Source organism: Stegostoma tigrinum, chromosome 20 (genome assembly GCF_030684315.1).
Source record: "Stegostoma tigrinum isolate sSteTig4 chromosome 20, sSteTig4.hap1, whole genome shotgun sequence".
In the NCBI taxonomy this organism is placed as follows: Eukaryota; Metazoa; Chordata; class Chondrichthyes; order Orectolobiformes; family Stegostomatidae; genus Stegostoma; species Stegostoma tigrinum.
Genome location: NC_081373.1, coordinates 47,895,048 through 47,915,214, shown reverse-complemented (window position 1 = coordinate 47,915,214; position 20,167 = coordinate 47,895,048). Strand labels below are relative to the sequence as shown.

At 38.8% G+C, this 20,167-nt stretch overlaps 1 protein-coding gene across 1 annotated transcript in view; it reads left to right on the top strand.

The window, feature by feature from the left end:
* pcdh15b (protocadherin-related 15b) overlaps positions 1 to 19,268 on the top strand; it is a 799,002-nt gene extending 779,734 nt beyond the window's left edge. Inside the window, exons 38-39 of the mRNA XM_059653150.1 lie at positions 471 to 606; positions 6,821 to 19,268. Coding sequence (XP_059509133.1) covers positions 471 to 606; positions 6,821 to 7,396 — 712 coding nt within the window. The 3' untranslated portion in view covers positions 7,397 to 19,268. The remainder of the gene's footprint in view (positions 1 to 470; positions 607 to 6,820) is intronic.
* The last annotated feature ends 899 nt before the right edge of the window (positions 19,269 to 20,167 follow it).

The following is a 20,167-nucleotide window of genomic DNA, read 5'->3' as shown; positions in this document are numbered from 1 at the left end:
TCTTCTTCAGAAAAAAAGGTCTTGACCCAAAATGTCAAACTTTCCTGCTCCTCTGATGCTGCTTGGCCTGCTGTGTTTATCCAGCTTCACACAGTATTAACATGATGGAAATTGGTTATTGGACCCTACTACAGGCATGCTTTACAATGTTTTATTCAGAAGTTGTACAAAAATTCAAGTTAGATAATGTGATCTTTAATTGTGCACTTTTACTTCTTGAGCAATGATGCCTCTCACATGAAAAAGCAACTCTGAGTTTGCAGTAAGCTTTATTGAAAATAGCTTTGCCATGAGCACCGACAACCGTTCCAAACTTAAATAAGCCCTAACCTACGCAGAGTTAGATTGATTGCATCTGCCAACTTTTGTTGATAAGTGAGCTGACTGGAAAGAGAGTTTAAATATCTCGTGGATTTTTTTTTGTCTCAAACAAGAGATAGTAATGCATCGATTTCTGACCCCAATTCTAGGTACGAGGTCCCGCAGTATGGCAGTCGCCGAAGATTAATCTCTCCCTCTGGAATGTATGATGACTATGGAGAGGTGGTCATGGAAGATGATGGTGGCTATTATTACAGCCCACAGGGATCAAATGCAGATGCCGAGGTAGATATATGCAGAAGATACGTCTTTCATTTTGATTTTTACATACTAATTTTCATGGAATAAAATATTTTGAACGGAAAATATAAAGTATTTTGAAAGACATGGCGTCAAAGGTTTGTTTTACTGTCTAACTCAAAATAGGAAGAGCAGTATTTTTTGTCATAAGGTATAATGTAGGAGTTGGTATTTTCCATACCTTCTTGACATATACATTCGTATTGTTTTCAGCATTAAAGTAGAACGCGAATTTAATTCTGAAATCATCTGTTACAAAATATCCAAAGTGTAGTTCATTTATTTTAATCCATCTTATTGATGGATAAAATAGGAGTAAAAGAATCTGATAAATCCATGAAACCTTGCGAGCCACCTCAGCATCTAGGTCAAAGTGGTTCAGATTAAGATTAAGAATTCGGGGGAATTAATATCCCATTTTGAAAAGTTACAAAACAGAATCAATTCATGCAATCTGCAGTCTGGCACCATGAAAGGGTTATGGAAGTTTCTGGATTGTTGTGAAATACTATCTGGATCACGCATGACCTTATAAATGGAGACTAGCTTCCATTGTCTAATTTTCTCATCGGGCATGAGCTTCCCTGACAAAGCCAATATTTGTTCCCCCTCCCGAGTTGCTACTTTCCTGAACTGCTGCCATTCATCTGGTGTAGGTACACCCATAGTGTTGTTAGGGAGGAAGGACCAGGAGTTTGATAGAGCAACCATGAAGTTGGAATGATATAGTTCCAACTCTCAAAGTTGATGGGAAATTTGCAGGTGATGGTGTTCCCAGGAACCTTTGTTCTTCTAGGCAATAAACATAGCAGGATAGAATACATTCACACTGTTTTCAGCAGGAAAGTAGAACACGAATTTTCATACCAATCATCTCTTACAAAACATCTGAAGTGTAGGAGCTGGAGTAGGCCATTCAATATGAACATGGCTGATCACCCATCTCAGCCTGCTGTTCCTGCTTTCTCCCAAACCCTTTTATCCCTTTAACCCTAAGAACTATATCTAACTGCTTCTTGAAAACATTCAATGTTTTGGCTTCAACTGCTTTCTGTAGCAGAGAATCCCACAAACTTGCCACTCTCCTAGGTGATGAAATTTCTCCTCATCTCAATTGTAAATTGCCTAGCCCTTGTCTGTGACCCTTGGTAGTAGAGCTTTTGGGTTTGAGGACCCTTCTTCATAAAAACAAAAAGACTGGAATGGCAGTCAGCATGAAATTGCCACTCGCTGGAAATTCTGCCCAGTTTTGCCATTAACAATATAAAATAAATTTATTTCAGTAGGCAATTTATTGTCTCAGCTTGTTGCAAACTTTCTAGATGTCAGCCACATGTAGCTGCACCTTTAACACCAATCGCTTGTTTTCCTCACATTTTCCTTATTTCTGTACTTCCTTCTATAAGCACAAATGTATGAGGGTTTTAGGGATAGAGTAAGGAGGTCGGTCTGGGTGGGATACTCCTAGGAGAGTCAGTTTGGACGTGATGGTCAGTTTTCACACTGTAGGGATTCTGTGATCATCCCCTGGTTTGGATGACACGGCAGCACTGTGGTTAATATTGTCGTCTCACAATGCCAGAGACCTGGGTTCAACTCCAGCCTTGGGCAACTGTGTGGTATTCTTGTGGCACGGTGGCTCAGTGGTTAGCACTGCTGCCTCACAGTGCCAGGGGCCTTGGTTCGATTCCACCCTTGGCCAACTGTCTGAGTGGAGTTTGGTCGCTGTCAGCGTGGGTGTACTCTGGTTTCTTCCCACAATCCAAAGATGTGCAGGCTGGTGGATTGGCCAGGCTAAATTGCCCATAGTGTTCAAGGTGGGTTACAGAGGGCTGGGTCTGGGCAGGATGCTCTGAGAGTTGCTGTGGACCTGTTGAGCCAAAGGGCCTGTTTCTATACTGTTGGGATTCTACGGATCCATGGAATTTTATTTCCTGTCTGACTTTCTGCATGTCAGGCAGTATTAAATTTTAAGTTCTTTTAGCCATTAGAGTCATGAAGTTTTATCCCCACCATCCGATTTGAGATGAAAGGGTAGAAGCACATCACTGGCTAACATGTTAACACATATTACCCATGGCCTCTCTCCTTTTTCCTCCTGTCGGTGAAAAATACTAAGCATTTACAGGAAATGTTTTACACTGCATTTCTTTTAACTATTTAATTTCTTCAATATGTTCATGTGTGCTGCCAGTAATGATATACTCATTCCTGTAATCTATAACTCAATCTGTGCTTTGTGGCAATAAGCCATATCAGTTCAAATCAACACACCAAATCTTTTCCGATGGACCATCCAGCTGGAGGGCGTTTGGAAGAGATTTACCAGGATGTTGCCGGATATGAAAGGTTTGAGTTATAAAGAAAGGCTGCGTAGGGTGGGCCATCTTTCACTGGACCTTAGGAAGTTGCGAGGTGACCTTATATAGGTTTTTAAAATAATGAGAGGTATGGATAGTGTTAATGGTAGTTGTCTATTTCCTAGGAGGGGGGATTTCAAGACTGAGCACATTATTAAAGTGAAAGAAGAGAATTTTAAAAAAGACATGAGGGGCAAATTATTACACAGAGAGTGGTCACGTGTGGAATGAACTTCCTGAGGAAGTGGCAGATGTGTGTATAATTGTGACATTTAATAGATATTTGGATAAGTACATAAAAGGAGAAGGAGCAGGCAGATGGAAATAGTTTAGTTTAAAGATTATGTTCAGCATGGACTGGTTGGACTGAACGCTCTCTTTCTGTGCTGTCCACACCCATAACTTCTACCACCAAAGGACAAAGGCAGCAGATAGATGAGAACACCAACATTCCCCTCCAGCGAGCTGCCTGACTTCCAACAGCCATTCCTTTGCTGTCACTGGATCGAAACGTTGAATTTTTCTTCCTAACAGCACTGTGGATGTATCTGCACCTCATGGACCTCAGTGGTTAAAGAATGGAGCACACCACTATATTCTTAGGGGCAATTAGGGATTGGCAATAATTGCCAGCCTAGCCAGTGACACCACATCCTGTGAACAAGTAAAACTTGGATTAGGTCTTGTTTTGCCCTCTCTATCCTTAAAAGCATTTGCATTTGATATAAATATGTTTGAAGATTGAAACTTTCCCTCTGTTACAGCCAATATTTACCTCTCATCCAATATGAAATGGAACAGGCAATTATTTATTGGACTTTGCAATTTGGCAGTCATGCTTACCTACATAACAACAGGGATGACACTTCAAAAGCAATTAAGTGGCTAGAAAAAACATTGGGAATTAATGAGGATATATAAGATGTAATAGCAGTGTAAGTCCTCCTTTCTATGACCAATGGAAATGAATGTCATGCTTAAAAATGAAGTGTTTTGTTTGTCAATGATGATTCTGCATAACTTGATTAATACCAGTCCCATTTTCATAATTTCAGGGAACACAGCAAGGCAAAAGTCCAATTAGGAAAGGCAGAAAGCAGGAAGGAGGAGATCAGGCTCAGGCAGGGACATCAAGGGGTGAGGCATTAGGTTCAAGTGGGGCCCCAGAACAAACAGGCACCATACAGATTGCAGAGAAAAAAGCAGCCGGAAAGGTTCAGGGTGAAGAAGGAAAGAGGAAGCTGAAGAGTGTGGTGCAGATTAGTAAATTATCAACAGATCCCAGAAAAGGAGAGGCAGGCAGTAAGCAGCTTGTGGAGCCTTCCATCTCATATCACTCACGATGGAAGAAAGCAAAAATATTTCCCATGATACTTCAGAAAGTCAAGGGCAGTGGCAAGGATTCTAGTTATGCTAAACCTGTGTCTGCGCACCATGTGGAAAGCCAAGATAGTGTGCAAAATGGTGACTCAGAAAGTATGATCATTAACGGGAACTATTTTCAGAAGTCAACAATGGATAGGCCGACAGAGAAAAAGAAAATGGGCAAAATGTTGAAGAGTATCAAGCTTTCTAAACAGCTACATCCCAGGCGAAAATCAGAAAGCTCCGTCAGTAAGACTTCAGTTGCTGAAAGTGAACAAGAAGATGAGTCTAAGACTCAGACGAGTAGCATATCTGAAAAGGAAGAAACAAAATCAAAAGTCTCGATTAGTGTCACAGCAGAGAGTGATGAGGAAAAAAGCGATGTTTCTGAAGAAGATAGTAATGACCGTCAGCAGAAAAGTGATTCTTCTAAAAGGACTGGAGATGATTTGTCAGTAAGTAGTCTTGAACATTCAGAAATGGAAGGTAAAGACTATCTCAAAGTGACGCTAGATCAAGATGAAACAAATGAAAGTACTGTGGACTCAGATGAAGAAAATGATGAAGAATCAGATGCAACACAAGATGTCACAGAATCTGAACCAGCGGAAGAAGAATCGGAGGAAGGTAAAGAGGATGAGTCTGGTTCTGATAAAGAATCCAAAAGCGAACCCTCTGAAAAGCCTAGTTCTAAGAGTGGTCAAACTTCACAGATCAGATTGTCTGGTACAGAAAGTCAAGATTTTGTGTCAAGGACATCATCTCAAACTGATTCTGCGTCACATAGTTTTGCTGAAGTATCAGATGAATCCAGCATATCAACACAAGCAACAAGTTCCAAAACAGTGTCCCCAGGAAGCAGGGGCACGTCAGTAGCAACAGAAAGTAGTTTGATGTCAGATAGTGAGGTCAGTCAGAAAACGGCAGATGAAAACAGCCCTAGAGAAAAATCAAGCTTGTCAATTCAAGAAAGTATTAAAAGCAGAGGGACATTTGCCACAAGAAGTAGTAACAGTAGTTCCCGTGAAATGTTTTCAACAAGAGGAACGAGTGTAAGTACATCAGTAACGTTTGCCAGTGGATCTGAGGATATCATTGAGGAAGAATCAGATGAAGACCAAGGCATCATCTCTGAGATAGAGAATGAAGATGTTGAAAGTGAGGCCAGTGAAGATGAAGTTAGTTGTATGACTGACAGAACAATATCCAGGTCACCAGCCAGTCAACAAAATACTAATGAAAGTATTAGCCGAAGCATCAGCACTATCAGTCAGGTGGCAGATGACCAGAATGTTAGCACCGGAAGTAATACCAGTCAATCGGGTCCCAGTGAGAGTACTGAACAATCCAGCATTAGTGGCAGAAGTAGCATGAACCATAGTCTGACAAGTGCAGCTGTTTCCGATCAAATGGAAAGCTTAAGTTATTCTGAGTCAGGAGATAATAAAACAGTCATTGCATCCAGTGGGAGTGAAAGTTTAAGCAAAGGAACAGCTTCCAAATATAATGAAAACAGGAGTGATGGAGGAGCTCTCCAAGAAGAGAGTGAAGATCTCTCAGAATCAGGAACATCGTTTTAAAAGGAACTACAGGTGTTCAAAACATTTTCTAAGAGTGGTTTTGATATTTGCCATGGCTGTTTTTCCAATGAGTTTATTTTTAGTCAGCAAAGTAGTAGAATTGGATTGTAAATGTTTGCTGTGACTTTTGCTTGTGTGGTTATATGGTGCTTCTCTAAGATTGAGCAGATTATTCTGGAATCAGTGTATTGAGTAACAATTTTTTGTTGCATTTATTTAATTTATATTGATCAATATGATCAATTCTTCCACTGAACTCAACATTTTGTGTTGTGTTGGCATGTTTAAATTTATCAGAACACCTATGCCTATCGTCATGCATGCAGTTGATTTTCTAAGATTGCTGTGTGAAATTACCTTTTTTAGAAGTCATGAAGTTTTCCAAAGTTCACTTATGGTATCAAACTTTAGTGACGTTGCTTCCATCAACTGTCCTTCTTATCTTGCCCTTTTCCCCATCTACAGTCAATTGCATCTCCAATGTCCGTCAACTCAACAACTTTCCTCAACCTCTGACTTCCTCTGTCTCTCTCCTTCCTTTCGTCATTGATAGTGACAACTTAGGTTGTACTCTGAAGGTTTCCCTTTGCTACTTCACACTTCTTTCAAGATCCACCTTCAAATTCACTCTTTGAATCCAATCAGTCATTGTCAATCTGTCTCCCTCTGACCTCATGTCTATTTTCCAATTACCTCCTTGATGCATTTTGTGGCATTGTTCCATTCAAAGTGTTGTGCTTGTCAATACATGTTGTTCTTGATAAAGGAGGACACTCTTCAATATGGTCCAGTTTTGATCCAAGGAAACCAATATATAATTCAGAATATATTTTAACATTTCAGCTGAATAATGTCTCAAGTCCTTCTAAAATATTTCTATTCCTCCTCACACAGTGGTCTCGCCATAAACGAGTGAAGTTGATTGTGGATCGTGAGTATGAAACCAGCTCAACTGGTGAGGACAGTGCACCAGAAGCACAAAGGATTCGTATCAAGCACCCAAATAACCATAGCAACATTAACAGTAATATCTACTTTGCTCAAAATGGATCAATCGTAAGAACAAGACGCAGTTGCCCTCCGACCAATGGGAAAGCAGCTTCGCCTGCGAGGGTAGGAAAACATTTTAAGAAACTAGACAAACTGGCAGCAACACAGGAAGAAAAGGTCCCATTGAACAATCCATTGGCCAATGCGACAGCTTCTTGCAGCAATGACAATCTCAATGCAAGACCATCAAGTAGCTCCATGGCCTCCTGCAGCATGGGGCCTGCCAGCTGCCTGTCCAGACTGAGCACGGTAAAGGCAAAGAACGAGAGAGGGAAAAGCACAGATAACCAAGAATCAGCTGTCGACAGTGAAGGTGCTAAGGAGTCATTTGAGTCCCACAGCGATCAGACACAATCAGATGAGGAAGAACTGTGGATGGGACCTTGGAATAACCTTCACATACCAATGACAAAACTGTGATTTAGAATTTTTATTGCTACTAATGATAAAATTCACTTTTTATGGGTACTGTAGAAAAGTAACAATGATTTTCAATTTATTCACCTTAAACATACATTTTGATTCATGTGATTTTCATTCAATGTGCTCACCAAGCATCCACATTCTGATTTTTGCAGAAATGGGTAAAATCTTTAAATGTAAAAAGGACCCTTAATATGACAGCAATTTCACAGCCTGACTGTGGTTATCATTTAGCTGATTAGCCTCACAAAATATATTGCTAACTTTTCATAAGGCATGACAGATTGTTAGAGGGAAGATATTATTTGCTTGTTCATAGAAGTATAAGTAATAGACTCAGTACTGACACTTGCCCTACCTGGGATTCATTTTGAAGTAAAACTTTAAAAAGTTCATTCTGTGAGGTTCTGAAGTAAGTTGGTTCTTTTTCATTAAATGTAATGGTGTTCTTATCCATTTTTGCAGATGCCTGTAGATTTCACTGATTTGAAACTGTGCCCTCATTCTGACAAACCCAATTGCGTACTGCAATTGATCGAAGCAGCTAAATATATTGGGGGTAAAATTGGTCTATGCCAGCAGTTTGAGACAGGCTTGTAGCAAATCGGCGAGCTGAAGTACACTGTGCCAGTTTTTATTTTACATTGATTTGGAAAATATTGCCAAGATCCTTCACATCGACTGAGCAAAAATGACAGCAAAACTACGAAATGTGTCTTCAAAAAGAGCTTAAAATATTGTGTGAACTTCAGCAGAAAGAAGATCATGCATGTTGAAAAATCATGCTGAAAGCCTGTTTTATGCGACTGCCATAAACAAATTTCACAGCTGTTGTCTTAGAAACAAAAATATTTTATTGAACAGCTCTCCACTTTTCCCAGCCCTTTCTTCTGCCTATTAAATTATTGTTTCTCAGTTTGGGAATAGGTGTCCATGCACATCAGTTAATTTGCAGCAATTAGAAATGTGAAATTTCAGCAAATCTGGTGATAACAAGGTTCCTCCAAGCCTCAGTGTAGCATACTTCTTAATGAATAAAAAATGGCACATCCTTTCAACATTTTCACAAACACAGAATTGGTTTTGAGCTTTGATGCATCTTGACTTTTGCTACATAAAGCGGATTTAAAACCAAAATGACAAGTTTCATACATTGAAATAGTTACATCTTTCGAATCCTACTTCCCCTGTGATAGTATTCAGGTGAGATTTAATAATTAATGAATTACCAGCTGGTTGTTGCATTGGGTAATTCTGATATCTCCCAAAATCTCTGCGAGTGTTTCTGGCGCGTTGCTCCTGGTGGTTGGGAGATCAAAAGAAACAAAATAAGCTTTCCTCAGACGTTTTGGTGATGAAATCACATCCCCCACAATTAAACAGAATAACGGCTTTGCTGCAGTTTAAGAATAATGTGTTCAGGACATATGTCTTTGCACAGGCAAACTCATTTAACTGATTGCAATTTCATTTAATGTATTTCAAAATAGATCTCGACAGATTCTGGATTAACAGCTGATAGCTGGATTTCTCTCCCTTCACCAGTGGATGATGTTATTGATGTGTTGACTAACCAACAAATACAGCTTTTATGTATTAAATGGCAAGTCACGTTATAAATTATGCAAAGTTGGACTATTTAACAAAAAAAAGGCAAAATTTTTTTAAAATCATGGCAATATTTTAACAAAAAAAAGTCACAACGATAATCGAGTTTTAACCAGATTTATGCGTAACTTACACAGAATTCTTGTGCTCTCTCTTTCTGTCTGTGATATTATGTGAAATTCTAATGTAGGATATGGTGCATAATATTTTGACTATTCTTCAGGTGAGGCCACTCCAAAAAAAAACAAATGCTAAAACGTAGCTCAGTGAGTCTGAGCTGTCCATTATTGTCCAACTGGCCACTCCTCACCAATGAACCTGGACATTAAATCTTGGCAAGCTATTTGACAATAGAAGCATCACCATTTCACTTTTCTGCAAAGTTGAATAATTTGACAACAACATCATCATTCACACTAATGAGGCTAAGGTCTCACTTTGTTTTCATCTTTCATTACCAATCCTTACATATTAATGATGTAATTTAAAACTTATAATTCAAGAATTCCCCTCTTTTCCCCAAATTATAATTTCTGGCCTCATTATTAACTCCACATTATTTGCATCAAAGTCTTCATTTTGGAGGCATTTTTCATGAAAGATTTGACATGGGCAAATATTTACCTAAAATGTTTAACCATTTTAGCCTGTTTCACTTGCAACTTTTGATGGTCCTAAAATTGTGGAGCATTGAGCAAAGCTTTAAATGATTGGTCAAAAAAAAATTTAATATTTAAAATTTGAACGTCGGTTCCTGTCAAACTGTATTTCTATCTGCTTTTAAGTCAGTTGTGTCTCACAAGTTTGTCTTCTCCAGTCCAAGCAATTCATAATTACATACATATTTTGTACTACAGAATATTATAAGTATGTCCAAGTTATGGTAAATTAATCTTTGCTGAATTACCATACTGGCAATTTATCCCAGCAATGTGATTCTGTACAGGTAACATTGTTTTCAGTCAAAGCATTTCTATCAGTTTAGAGTTGACAAGAAAAAAAGTTAAAGCAGGTTCCATGTGAAAATGATCAATTATTCTATTGAAGTTTATCCCTATTATTGAATGGAAGCATTAATTCCTTAGAGCATAAAGGCAGGCCCATTGAGTCCACACTGACTCTCTGAAGAGCATCCCACCCAAACCCACCCCCCTACACCATCAGTGTAATCCTACATTTCCCATGGCTAAGCTACCTAGCTTGCAAATAGCTGGGCAATTTAGTCTGGCCAACTCACCTAACCTGCACTGTGGGAGGAAACTGGAGCATGAAGCAGGGGACATGTAAACTCCACATGGACAGTTGCCTGAGGTTGGAATCAAACCCAAGTTCCTTGTGCTGTGAAGCAGCAGTGCTAACCACGATGCCACCCTTTTATTGTTCCTGAGCTTCTTTTACAAGAACTCATACCTTCACAAAAGTACTATTTTTTTGCGTTCAATACTATAGCATTCCAAGTGACTGCCATTTTATTGGGCAAAGATCTCCATAATTTCTATTTAAATGCAAACTTTTTAATAATTTATTTGCTTAAATTCTACTTTTCTTTATGATAAAATAACAATCTTGCTCTTGTTTATTTGCACTGTTTGGTAACCGCCTTTAACTAGTCTTTTTTTCATGACAGTAAAATGTAAACTTCTTAGATTGTTTCTCTACTTCATCCATTTTATACTTGGGTTCAATTTCTAACACTTTGTACCCTTCATAATGCATGTATGGTTTTCATGGCATGATGACCAAAATTTACTAAATGTGGTCTGACCAGCGCATTTTAAAGCTTTGCCCAATCTATAGATATATTTGACTGTTCTGGTCTATATAAATCTATCTGGAATTCAATTGTTTATCATTTCTGTCCAGAAATGTGTACTGACATAACTGCTATTATCCTATGACCCTTTCCTATGTCTCTGTAAATCATTTCCATCCATTATATACTTGTGTTTCCATGTTTTTGACTTGAATGTAAAACGTAATTTATCATTATGTTGGTTTAGGCCATCAGCAAATCCAATAAGATTATAGTCAATCTGTTATTGAGGTTGTTTGAAAACAACAAGTACTCAAGTGCTGAAATAAAAGCAAAGTACTGTGGGTGGTGCAAGTCTGAAAGTGCTGAAGAAGAGTCATATCAGACTCGAAACATTAATTCTGTGCCTGTCTACAGATACTGCCAGACTTCCTGAGTTTCTCCAACATTTCCTGTTTTTGTTTCAGGGCTAAAGTATTGGCCTTCCTTAGTACTCCATTCAACATCTCATGCGTGTTACAATTCATGTGTCAGCTCATCGTTTTCTTGGATTTAACTTGCTCTGCAAACCATTCCACATTTTAAAATTCCATTAAATTTTGTTAAATAAAAATACCAATCTGTTTAAGGTGTGCCAAACCTGAAAATAATCAAGGAAGTTTGTTCAGCAAAATCTTCTTATAAATCCAGGCTGGCTGTATCATATTCCATTATTATGTTACACATATCTCAAATGTACTTCTAAGAATCAGTTATTGCTACTCAACTAATGAGATTGTAATGATGCCTAGATCTGTTGTACACTTCAACTCTTCTGAATATTTATGCCACCGACTCCCCAAAGATGCCTTTTGACATAATTTTAGTAATAGCTCCATCATCAAAGTTCTGTTAGCTCACAATGTTGGCATTTTTCTAATGTGCTAGAACCTTCCAAATTTCTTCTTTGGTACCTTCCCAAACAAGGGAATATATGTTCATTATTTATCTTCAGTCTGCTACTTTTAGCTTCTTTAAGTTCACTGACACCTTTAAATTTTATAGTTCCAACTCTCCCTTCACCACATTAAAATTAGTAGAACATTTTTACAATGTTCTTAATACATTTGTCAGCAATCACTTCCACAGTTTATTTCTTTAGACTAACCAAGTAACTGGGCAAGAAGGTGGCAGAGGAAGCCAAAAATCAGAGAGCGTAATAGTATCTACTTCAGTAGAAAAAAAATGGGAAATCTGAATGTTTTTAATAGGTAAGAAATTAATATAAGTTTGCTTTCATGAATGTTTATGTATCCTTACGCATGAATTGCAGGCAGCCAACCTGCAGGTGCAGTGAGCAATTTGAAAGCAATGATTTATTAGTTTTTAAAGGGAGGGGTTGCAGAATAGGGAGAAGAAGTCTTGCTACTATCATGAAGGGCTATGATCAGGCCTCACCCATTGTGGAAAAGCTACAGCAGGTGGACTGCGTTGGTTTGAAGGCAGCTCATCACCACCTTCTGAAGGGCAACATGGGATGGACAATAAAATGTTGACCTGCCAGCGACGCCCATGTCCCACAAATAAATGTTAAAAAAAACTTTTGCTTTTTGTCTTATCTGTGGGAAAATATACTCATCTTAGGGGGTGCCACAAACGTTGACTGGATTAATTCCTGGGGCTGTTCTACGAGTGATTTTGTAGATTGAACTTATGTTATCTCATGTTTAGAAGTGTGAAATGCAATTTCATTGGAACATGTAACATTCTTACTCGAATTGGCACGATATGACAGGCTGAGGTTATTTCCCCTGGGTGACAAGTTGAGGACCCAAAGTCTTGGGTTAAGGAGTCTGCCATTTAAGATTGAAATTAGGAAAATTTCTTTAATCAGAAGCTTGTGAATTTTTGTCATGGCCTACCCCACATAGCTTTGGATCTTCAGTCAAAGAGTGTATTCAAGGTTGAGATTTCCAAGTGTTTAGGGCAGTAAAGCAATTGTGGGCTATTGGAGTGAGAGAGGATGGTGCAGTTGAAGTAAAAGATTAGCCATGATCTTGTTGACTATCAGAGTGGTCTAAATGGGAATGTAGCTTAATTCTGCTTCTATTTCTTTAAGTACTTAAGATTTTCACCAAGGATATATAAATATGCACAAATGGCCTGCCCACTTCTGCTACCTTCCTATTGCGCTTTTTTTTAAGCAGACAATCATTCATTTCGTTTATTTGGGATGATGTTTGCATAAATTTTGGTGCCTCCATATGTGAATTTGTCCACATATTTCTATTATCTCGACACAAATATCTTTTCTTCCCAATATTCTCACACATTCATCTCAGAAAACTTTGGAGGGGATGTTAGCTCAATCCACTCAGAAGAACTAATAGTTCTGCAGAGACTTGTAGCTCTACCCTTGCTGATTCAGACTAGCTCTGATTCCTTTATTTTAGGCAGATGAGTTAATTGTCTGTCACAGACAGGAGCTTTCCCCTTATATATGCAAGTTCTCTTGATGCCGTTGGCTTCCTGAGCAGTTTATATACTGAGATATTGGTATGGGAAAAGGCACCTTCCAAGATAAGTTGTAAAATTTCCTTAGGATCAAGATGATCCCGAGAGGTCTTCTGGACCACATCGAGAAATGTCTGGGCTGACTGTTACTCTACATCCCACAAAAAGGCCTCAGTCTTGTGCTGCATACCTTGGTTTTGGTAGATGATTTGAATCTGCCTCAATCCATTTAGCTGTCTCCATCCACTTGTCTCAAGCTGATAGCTGAAGGTATCAAGGAAATGAGGTCCAGCTGTTAAAATTGCTCAGGCCTCAAACTGAGAATTTTTAGCAGATTGGCTACTTATCCTACTTTCATCTCACCAAAAGGAATAATTCCCAGTTGAATCTTTCCCTTTGTGTAGCTTGCTTTTCTTCCTGTGACTACTTTTAATTAATCCCTTCATCAATTTTGCAGACAGCTAATTAACTGGACCTTGTTTTTCGTGGGTATGTATTGCATTAACTACTAAAATAGAATTCAAGCTTTAAAAGCATGAGATTTTTCTTGACAAAGTTCACCTTCAGCTTATTTCTGGGAGTAAATTAACTTACAGAATGCTTCATTGTTTTCAAACTTTGCTTCTTGAAATCATGTATTTAATATTGAACATATTCTGGTTAGTCTCATTTCATTCCTTCATTTTTGAATTACATAATAGCAATGCTTATAGCTAGCTAAGAGAAGCAAACCAAAATAGAACTGAAACAAAGGTCAGTTCTGGCAGAAAAATCATAGCATTATATGAGGAACAAATGTTAAGAGGTCTAAATGCATATCCTATTAAAAGCTAGTGCATGGATATGAAAAATAATTTAATAGCTTCATGAAAAGTTGACTTTTATTTCAAGGGCCCTGAAATAGGTGAAAATCCAAGTGTTCATATTTTTGGCTGGACCCTATTCAGAACATTATGTTTAGGTTTAGGCAATGCATGTTGATCTAATTTGATTTATTATTGTCACATACCTCGATACAGTGAAGTTTTGTTTTGCTTGCAGTACAGGTAGATCCTTATCATGCAAAGTGCTTTCGGGCAATAAAACAGTGTGAGGAATACAATGTTAGCTGCAGAGAAGCAAGATCATCATTAAATTTAAAATTTGAGAGGTCTATTTAGAAGTCTAATAACAGTGGGGAAGAAGCTTTTCTTGAATCTGTTGGTTTTGTGTTTAAGCTTTTGTAGTTTCTGCCCTTTAGAAGAGGTTTGAAGAGAATATATTTGGGGATGGGAGCAGTCTTTGATTATGTTGGCTTCTCTCCTGAGGCAGCAAGAAAAGTAATGGAGTCAGTGTGTGGAAGGTTGGCCTGTGTGATGGACTAGACTGTGCTCACAACTCTCTGTAGTTTCATACAGTCCTGGACAGTGCAGTTACCTTATCATGCCATGATACATCTGGATAGAATGCTTTCTGTGGTGCATTTGGAGACAGAGAGACTGGGAGAATGGGATGGAGTCCTTTCAAAAAGCAAAGTGTGAAGATATATATTTAAGATAACTGGAAGTCAGTGGGTTTGTAATGTATATTGTTCGCCAGCCTATCCCCAGAAATAGAAACGGTGATGTTGAGGAAGGGAAGAGAGGAGGTGAAGATGGACAGGTGAAGGTGAGAGCAGAATGGTAATTGGAAGCGAATTGATAAATTTCTCCAGTTCAGAACAAGAGTAGAAAGCAGCACCAAGGGAAGAAGTACTGAAGAGATATGTGGGAGAGACCTGAGTAAGATTGGAACAAGGGATTTTCTACTAAACTGGGGCTCATGCAGATACCTATGGCCACAAATCTGACCTGAAGAAAATGAGAGGAGTTAAAGGGGTTGTCCAGAGTGAGGATGAGATCTGCCAGGTGGAGGAGAGTGGATGTTGATGGGGGTGGTTCTGACCTATTTTCCACAAAGAAGCAGAGGGACCTGAGACCATCCTGATGGGAGATGGACGACTAAAGGAATTGCACATCTATGGCCAAGAGGGATTCAGCTAGAGCCCACAAACTGGAAATTTGAAACTGCAGTAAAGCATCCTAAGAATCACAAATGTAAATATTGAGAAACTGGACAGGGAGAAAAATATAGTCAAGTTAGGAAGAATAATTCCTGTGAGGAAGGAATGGTAGGTTTGCCCAAGCAGCCCTGTTAATAGATTTTGGGGTGAAGGTGGAAATGGGCTATACCACGTTGAGAGATGAGGCTGTCATGGAGAGATTTGCAGAAGTGGAGAGGTTGGTGAAAGTCATGGACATAATGTTTTATAAAAGCAGGAATGTTATGCTTCGTTTATAGAGGCAATTAGTGAGTCAACATCTGTGTATAGTTTGGACTCCTTATTCAGAGAAGGGTTTAAAAGCATTCAAGGCAGTTCAGAGAAGATTTATTAAATTGTTACCTGGATTAAATGGGTTGTCTTATGCAGATAGTCTGGATGTGTTGGCCTTGTTTCCATCAGGCGTGGTGGCTCAGTGAATAGCACTGCTGCCTCACAGGGCCAGGGATCCGGATTTGATTCTACCCTTGCGTGACTGTCCACGTAGAGTTTGCACACTTTCCCCATGTTGGTGTGGGTTTCCTCCAAAAATGTGCAGGTTAGGTGGATTGGCCACGCTAGATTGGCTATAGTGTTCAGGGATGTGTAAGCTAGTTGGAAAATGTGGGTTTACAGGGATAGGGTTGGCGGGGGTGACACTTTGCTCTTCGGAGGGTTAGGCTCGATGAGCCGAATGGCCCACTTCCACACTGTAGGGCTTCTATGATTAGAGGCTAAAAGAGTGAGGGGTAACTTGACTGAAGTTAATAACACCCTGAACAACCTTAGCAAAGTGGAATTGAAATAGAATGGGTGAGCCCAGAACTAGGGGTCACTGTTCTTATTATTGGACGTCATCCTTCTGAACAGAGATGAGAGAATTTTTTTTTTCTCTGTGAATTTTGTGATTCTCAGAGGGTTGAACAACTTCAGAGAACTCTGCCTCAGAAATCAAGGAAGTGGGTCAATTGAAAATTTTTCAGGCAGCGATGGATTCTCATTAGACGACGGAATCAAAAGTTGTTGAGCATAGATGGGAATGTAGAAATTGATACACAAATAGATCAGCCCTGACCTGATTGATTGGTGGAGCATGTGTATACTGCCAAATGCTCTGCTCGTATTTTGTACATTCATGTGTGCTTAGGAATAAGTAGTTAGTGTCATATTAACAAGGTATGAAAATGACGATACAGATCAGCAATAATCTAATTGAATGGCACAAAAAGACTTGGGGCTAAATGGCCTACATCTATATCTATGACAATCACAATAATAAAAAATTATAAACTACAACGAGGAAATTGTAGTTAAATTCCAGCAAGAAATAACCCTGATATTTCACTGGGGCATATGTGGCCATGAGAAAAATTGATGTGAGATTTATATTTTAAAGCTTTTACAGATTAATGCAACAAAGAGAATGAAGATTTAGGATAGGCAACTGAACATTTGATCAGCAGGAGGATAATTGTGAGACTGCCGACAGAAAGGATTGGTGTAGCTAGGCTAATACTTGGGCAGATTCCCAACTCAAAAAATAATATTTCTGAGGAAGGGTTACCGGACCCGAAATGTTAACTCTGTGTTTTTCTTCACAGATGCTGCCAGACCTGCTGAGCTTTTCCAGCAACTTCTGTTTTTGTTCAAAGAATAATAGGATGAATTTGGGAGGAGAGCTGACAAGATCATGGAGTTTTGAAACAATACTAAGTTGAATGCCAGTGCAAAGGGGCAGAATGACAACGTAAGAGGAGCATTACATATTTAAAATATCAATTTAATTGATATGCCAGCATGGGAAAGGTAATATAACTGTATGGATCAAAAGCAGAAGCTGCTGGGAAAGCTCAGTAGGCCTGGCAGCATCTGAGAAGAAAAATATCAGAGTTAACGTTTTAGATCCGATCACTGTTCCTCAGAACCATTCAAGTCCTACCCTCTCAACCGCACCCCTGACCTGAGGGAGTGGTAACCCTGAGGTTAAAACACACCAGTTATGTCTCTTTCTTTAAAGAGAGAGTAACCAATGCTATGGCTTTTTAGTGACTACACTTGAAAAGGCATTGATTAGCCCTAAAGTGTTTCAGGATGAGAAATGTTGAAATATAAGTGAAAGCTTTCTGTAATTATATCTTTTTACGCATTTATTTCAATGCTTACCAGAATTATGTTCCACTTGGATATTTATAGAAAGCAATACATCCTTTGAATCATTTTTAAGGCTTGATTTCAACAATGAGCCACTTGACTTTCCTCAAGTCTCCTTGAAGATCAGATTAGAAACTTCCAGTGCTCCAAACTGTACGCAAAATAAATTTTCTAACTCAATGCTATGTTTCCACCATGGGTGGTGGATCAGAAACCCTCCCAAACCTCAACGAATATTCCGTTGGTTTAGTAAAATAAAATCTTTCTTTAATGCCAATGAAGTGTATATGCATAATTAGTTGTCGTGAATGCTCATCCTAACTAAGGGCCCTGTAAAATTTCATCCATGGAGAAATCTTCCAAAATTTCTATGAGAATTTGCTTTTTACACTACAGTTTTTGATATTGGTATCTTCCCTTTGCATTACATGTATAATGGAAATGCTGTCTGAATTTGGAGTCAGTGCATGGGAAGGAATGAGTCCCTAGATGAAGAAGTGCTACTCCACACCATTTTGGAACTAAACAAGACATGAATATACAAAGTTGAAACTGCTTTACACTAACATTAAACTTGTAGAGTGAATGGTTCCTTCATTTTTAAGACTTGTCATTCAAACTTTCATTCACTTATTTCTCCACAGATCTTGTTAATTTATTATTTCTCATTTTGTGGAGCAACAGATCCTCAATATATCATGTTGGTATAAATTTTTGATAATAATACCTTTAAACCATCAAGGCTTTTCCCTCTCTCACTATTTATCATCATTCCTTCCTTAAATATAACATTATCCCTCGTCAAAGTTCTTATCCCTTTTGGCCTCTGATACTGAGTTGGCTGTTAGGAGACATGTCAGCCACATTAATCTGAAGGAAAATTTGCAGGGGAAAGGCACTAAAATCTGTGACCAATATAAATCACTCACAAGGAGATAAGTTAGCAGAGAAAGGCATTGGTACTACAATTCACTATTCAGCAGCCTGCGTGGTTTAAGTTTGTATCTATTGCATCACACACACAAGTTCAAACATTTGGGATGGGATGGCCAGATTATGCATAAAAACTTACTGCAGGGGTAGAGATAGGAAAAATTACAAAGCAAGCCATCAGATGCCACTTTGAAATGATGGGTCAGATTTTCAGCTTCACTGCCTGGGCCATAATCTGCCAGAACAGATCACCCACCTATTGTAGGACTTGTCCAATTTTCATTGCATTTATCCTCCAAATCCAGCTTGCTGAATGGGTGGATGCAATAAAACCCAGAATATTGACTTGCAATGCCATATCCAGATTGAAGTTGAAATTGAGTGCAACTGATAAGAAAGTGATGGCAGAACAGCGTAAGTGAAATTGCATTTACAGTATGGATTTCACACTGTGGCCTCAAGAAATAAGTCGAGTGGAATTGGGAGCAGGGATATTCTATATATGAAATCCCCTCATATGGATAACTAAAATATCAATTGCAGATGCTTCCTGTGTAAAGAATGATTGAAAGATTGTACACATAGAAAAAAATGTTAGTGCACATTGGTGGATATTAGAAACACAGCACAGAACAGTGTCATGTTGAAAGATGTTCATCAGAATTACATTAGCGGATATTAAAAAAAAACCTTAGAACACTTATCTGTTGATAAAATGCACCAATATGCCTTCAAGGACAATGAACCTTGTTGATGTTTGCTTTGTGCTGACCTTTGGCTGTCACTCTGCTGGCTGCTATCTAACTGTGATAAAATGTCCTGGTCTCTGACTTTTTTAAACAAGTGTTTGTTTGTACGCTTATGTTGAAAGGATCGATCATGTCTGTTTGATTTGTTAATAAAATGCATCAAATACAATGTGGATACTTCAGGTTTGAAATGGCTATTATTCAGAATTTGTTACTGTGTTGTATATTACCTCAGAACTACATACATTAATGATAATTATATCTCTCTCTGTCTAAAACCATAGCAAAGTAAGAGGCGAGAACATAGTAGCTCTGGATTGCAGTGGTATGTTTATGATTTATGCTCACATTAAGGAAGATAGGGTGGCATGGTGGCTCAGTGGTCAGCACTGCTGCCTCACAGCGCCAGGGACCCGGGTAAAATTCCAGCCTTGGGCAACTGTCTGTGTGGAGTTTGCACATTTCCATGTGCCTGCATGGGTTTCCTCATGGTGCTCTGGATTCCTCCCACAATCCAAAGATGTACAGGTTAGGTGGATTGGCCATGCTAGATTGTCCATAGTATCGACGGATGTGCAGGTAGGTGGATTAGCAATGGGAAATGCAGGGTTAAAAGGTCTGGGTGGAATGCACATTGGAGGGTTATTGTGGGTATGATGGGCCAAATGACCTGTTTCCTCACTCTAGGGATTCTATGATGTATAAGATTCAAGCAAACAAACTAAATAGGGTGAAAACAGAGGCTAAATATAAAGAAAAGGAGATAATGTAAAGAAATTGCATTTAAGAGAGGATAGTCTAGCTATCTTCAGGTACAGTCAGATGGGGGGATGACATCAAAATTCCAAGCCGAACAACTAGTGATCCACAGGGATGGTAGAATCCAATAGGGAGTAGAGTCCCAGTTTTACAGAAATATCTGCCTTCTAGTACAACTGACTAATGCCTGATGTGATTCAACGTTAGAAGTGCCAGTTTAATCTTCTATCAATCCTAGGCTGATTTTAAATTACTCCTTATTG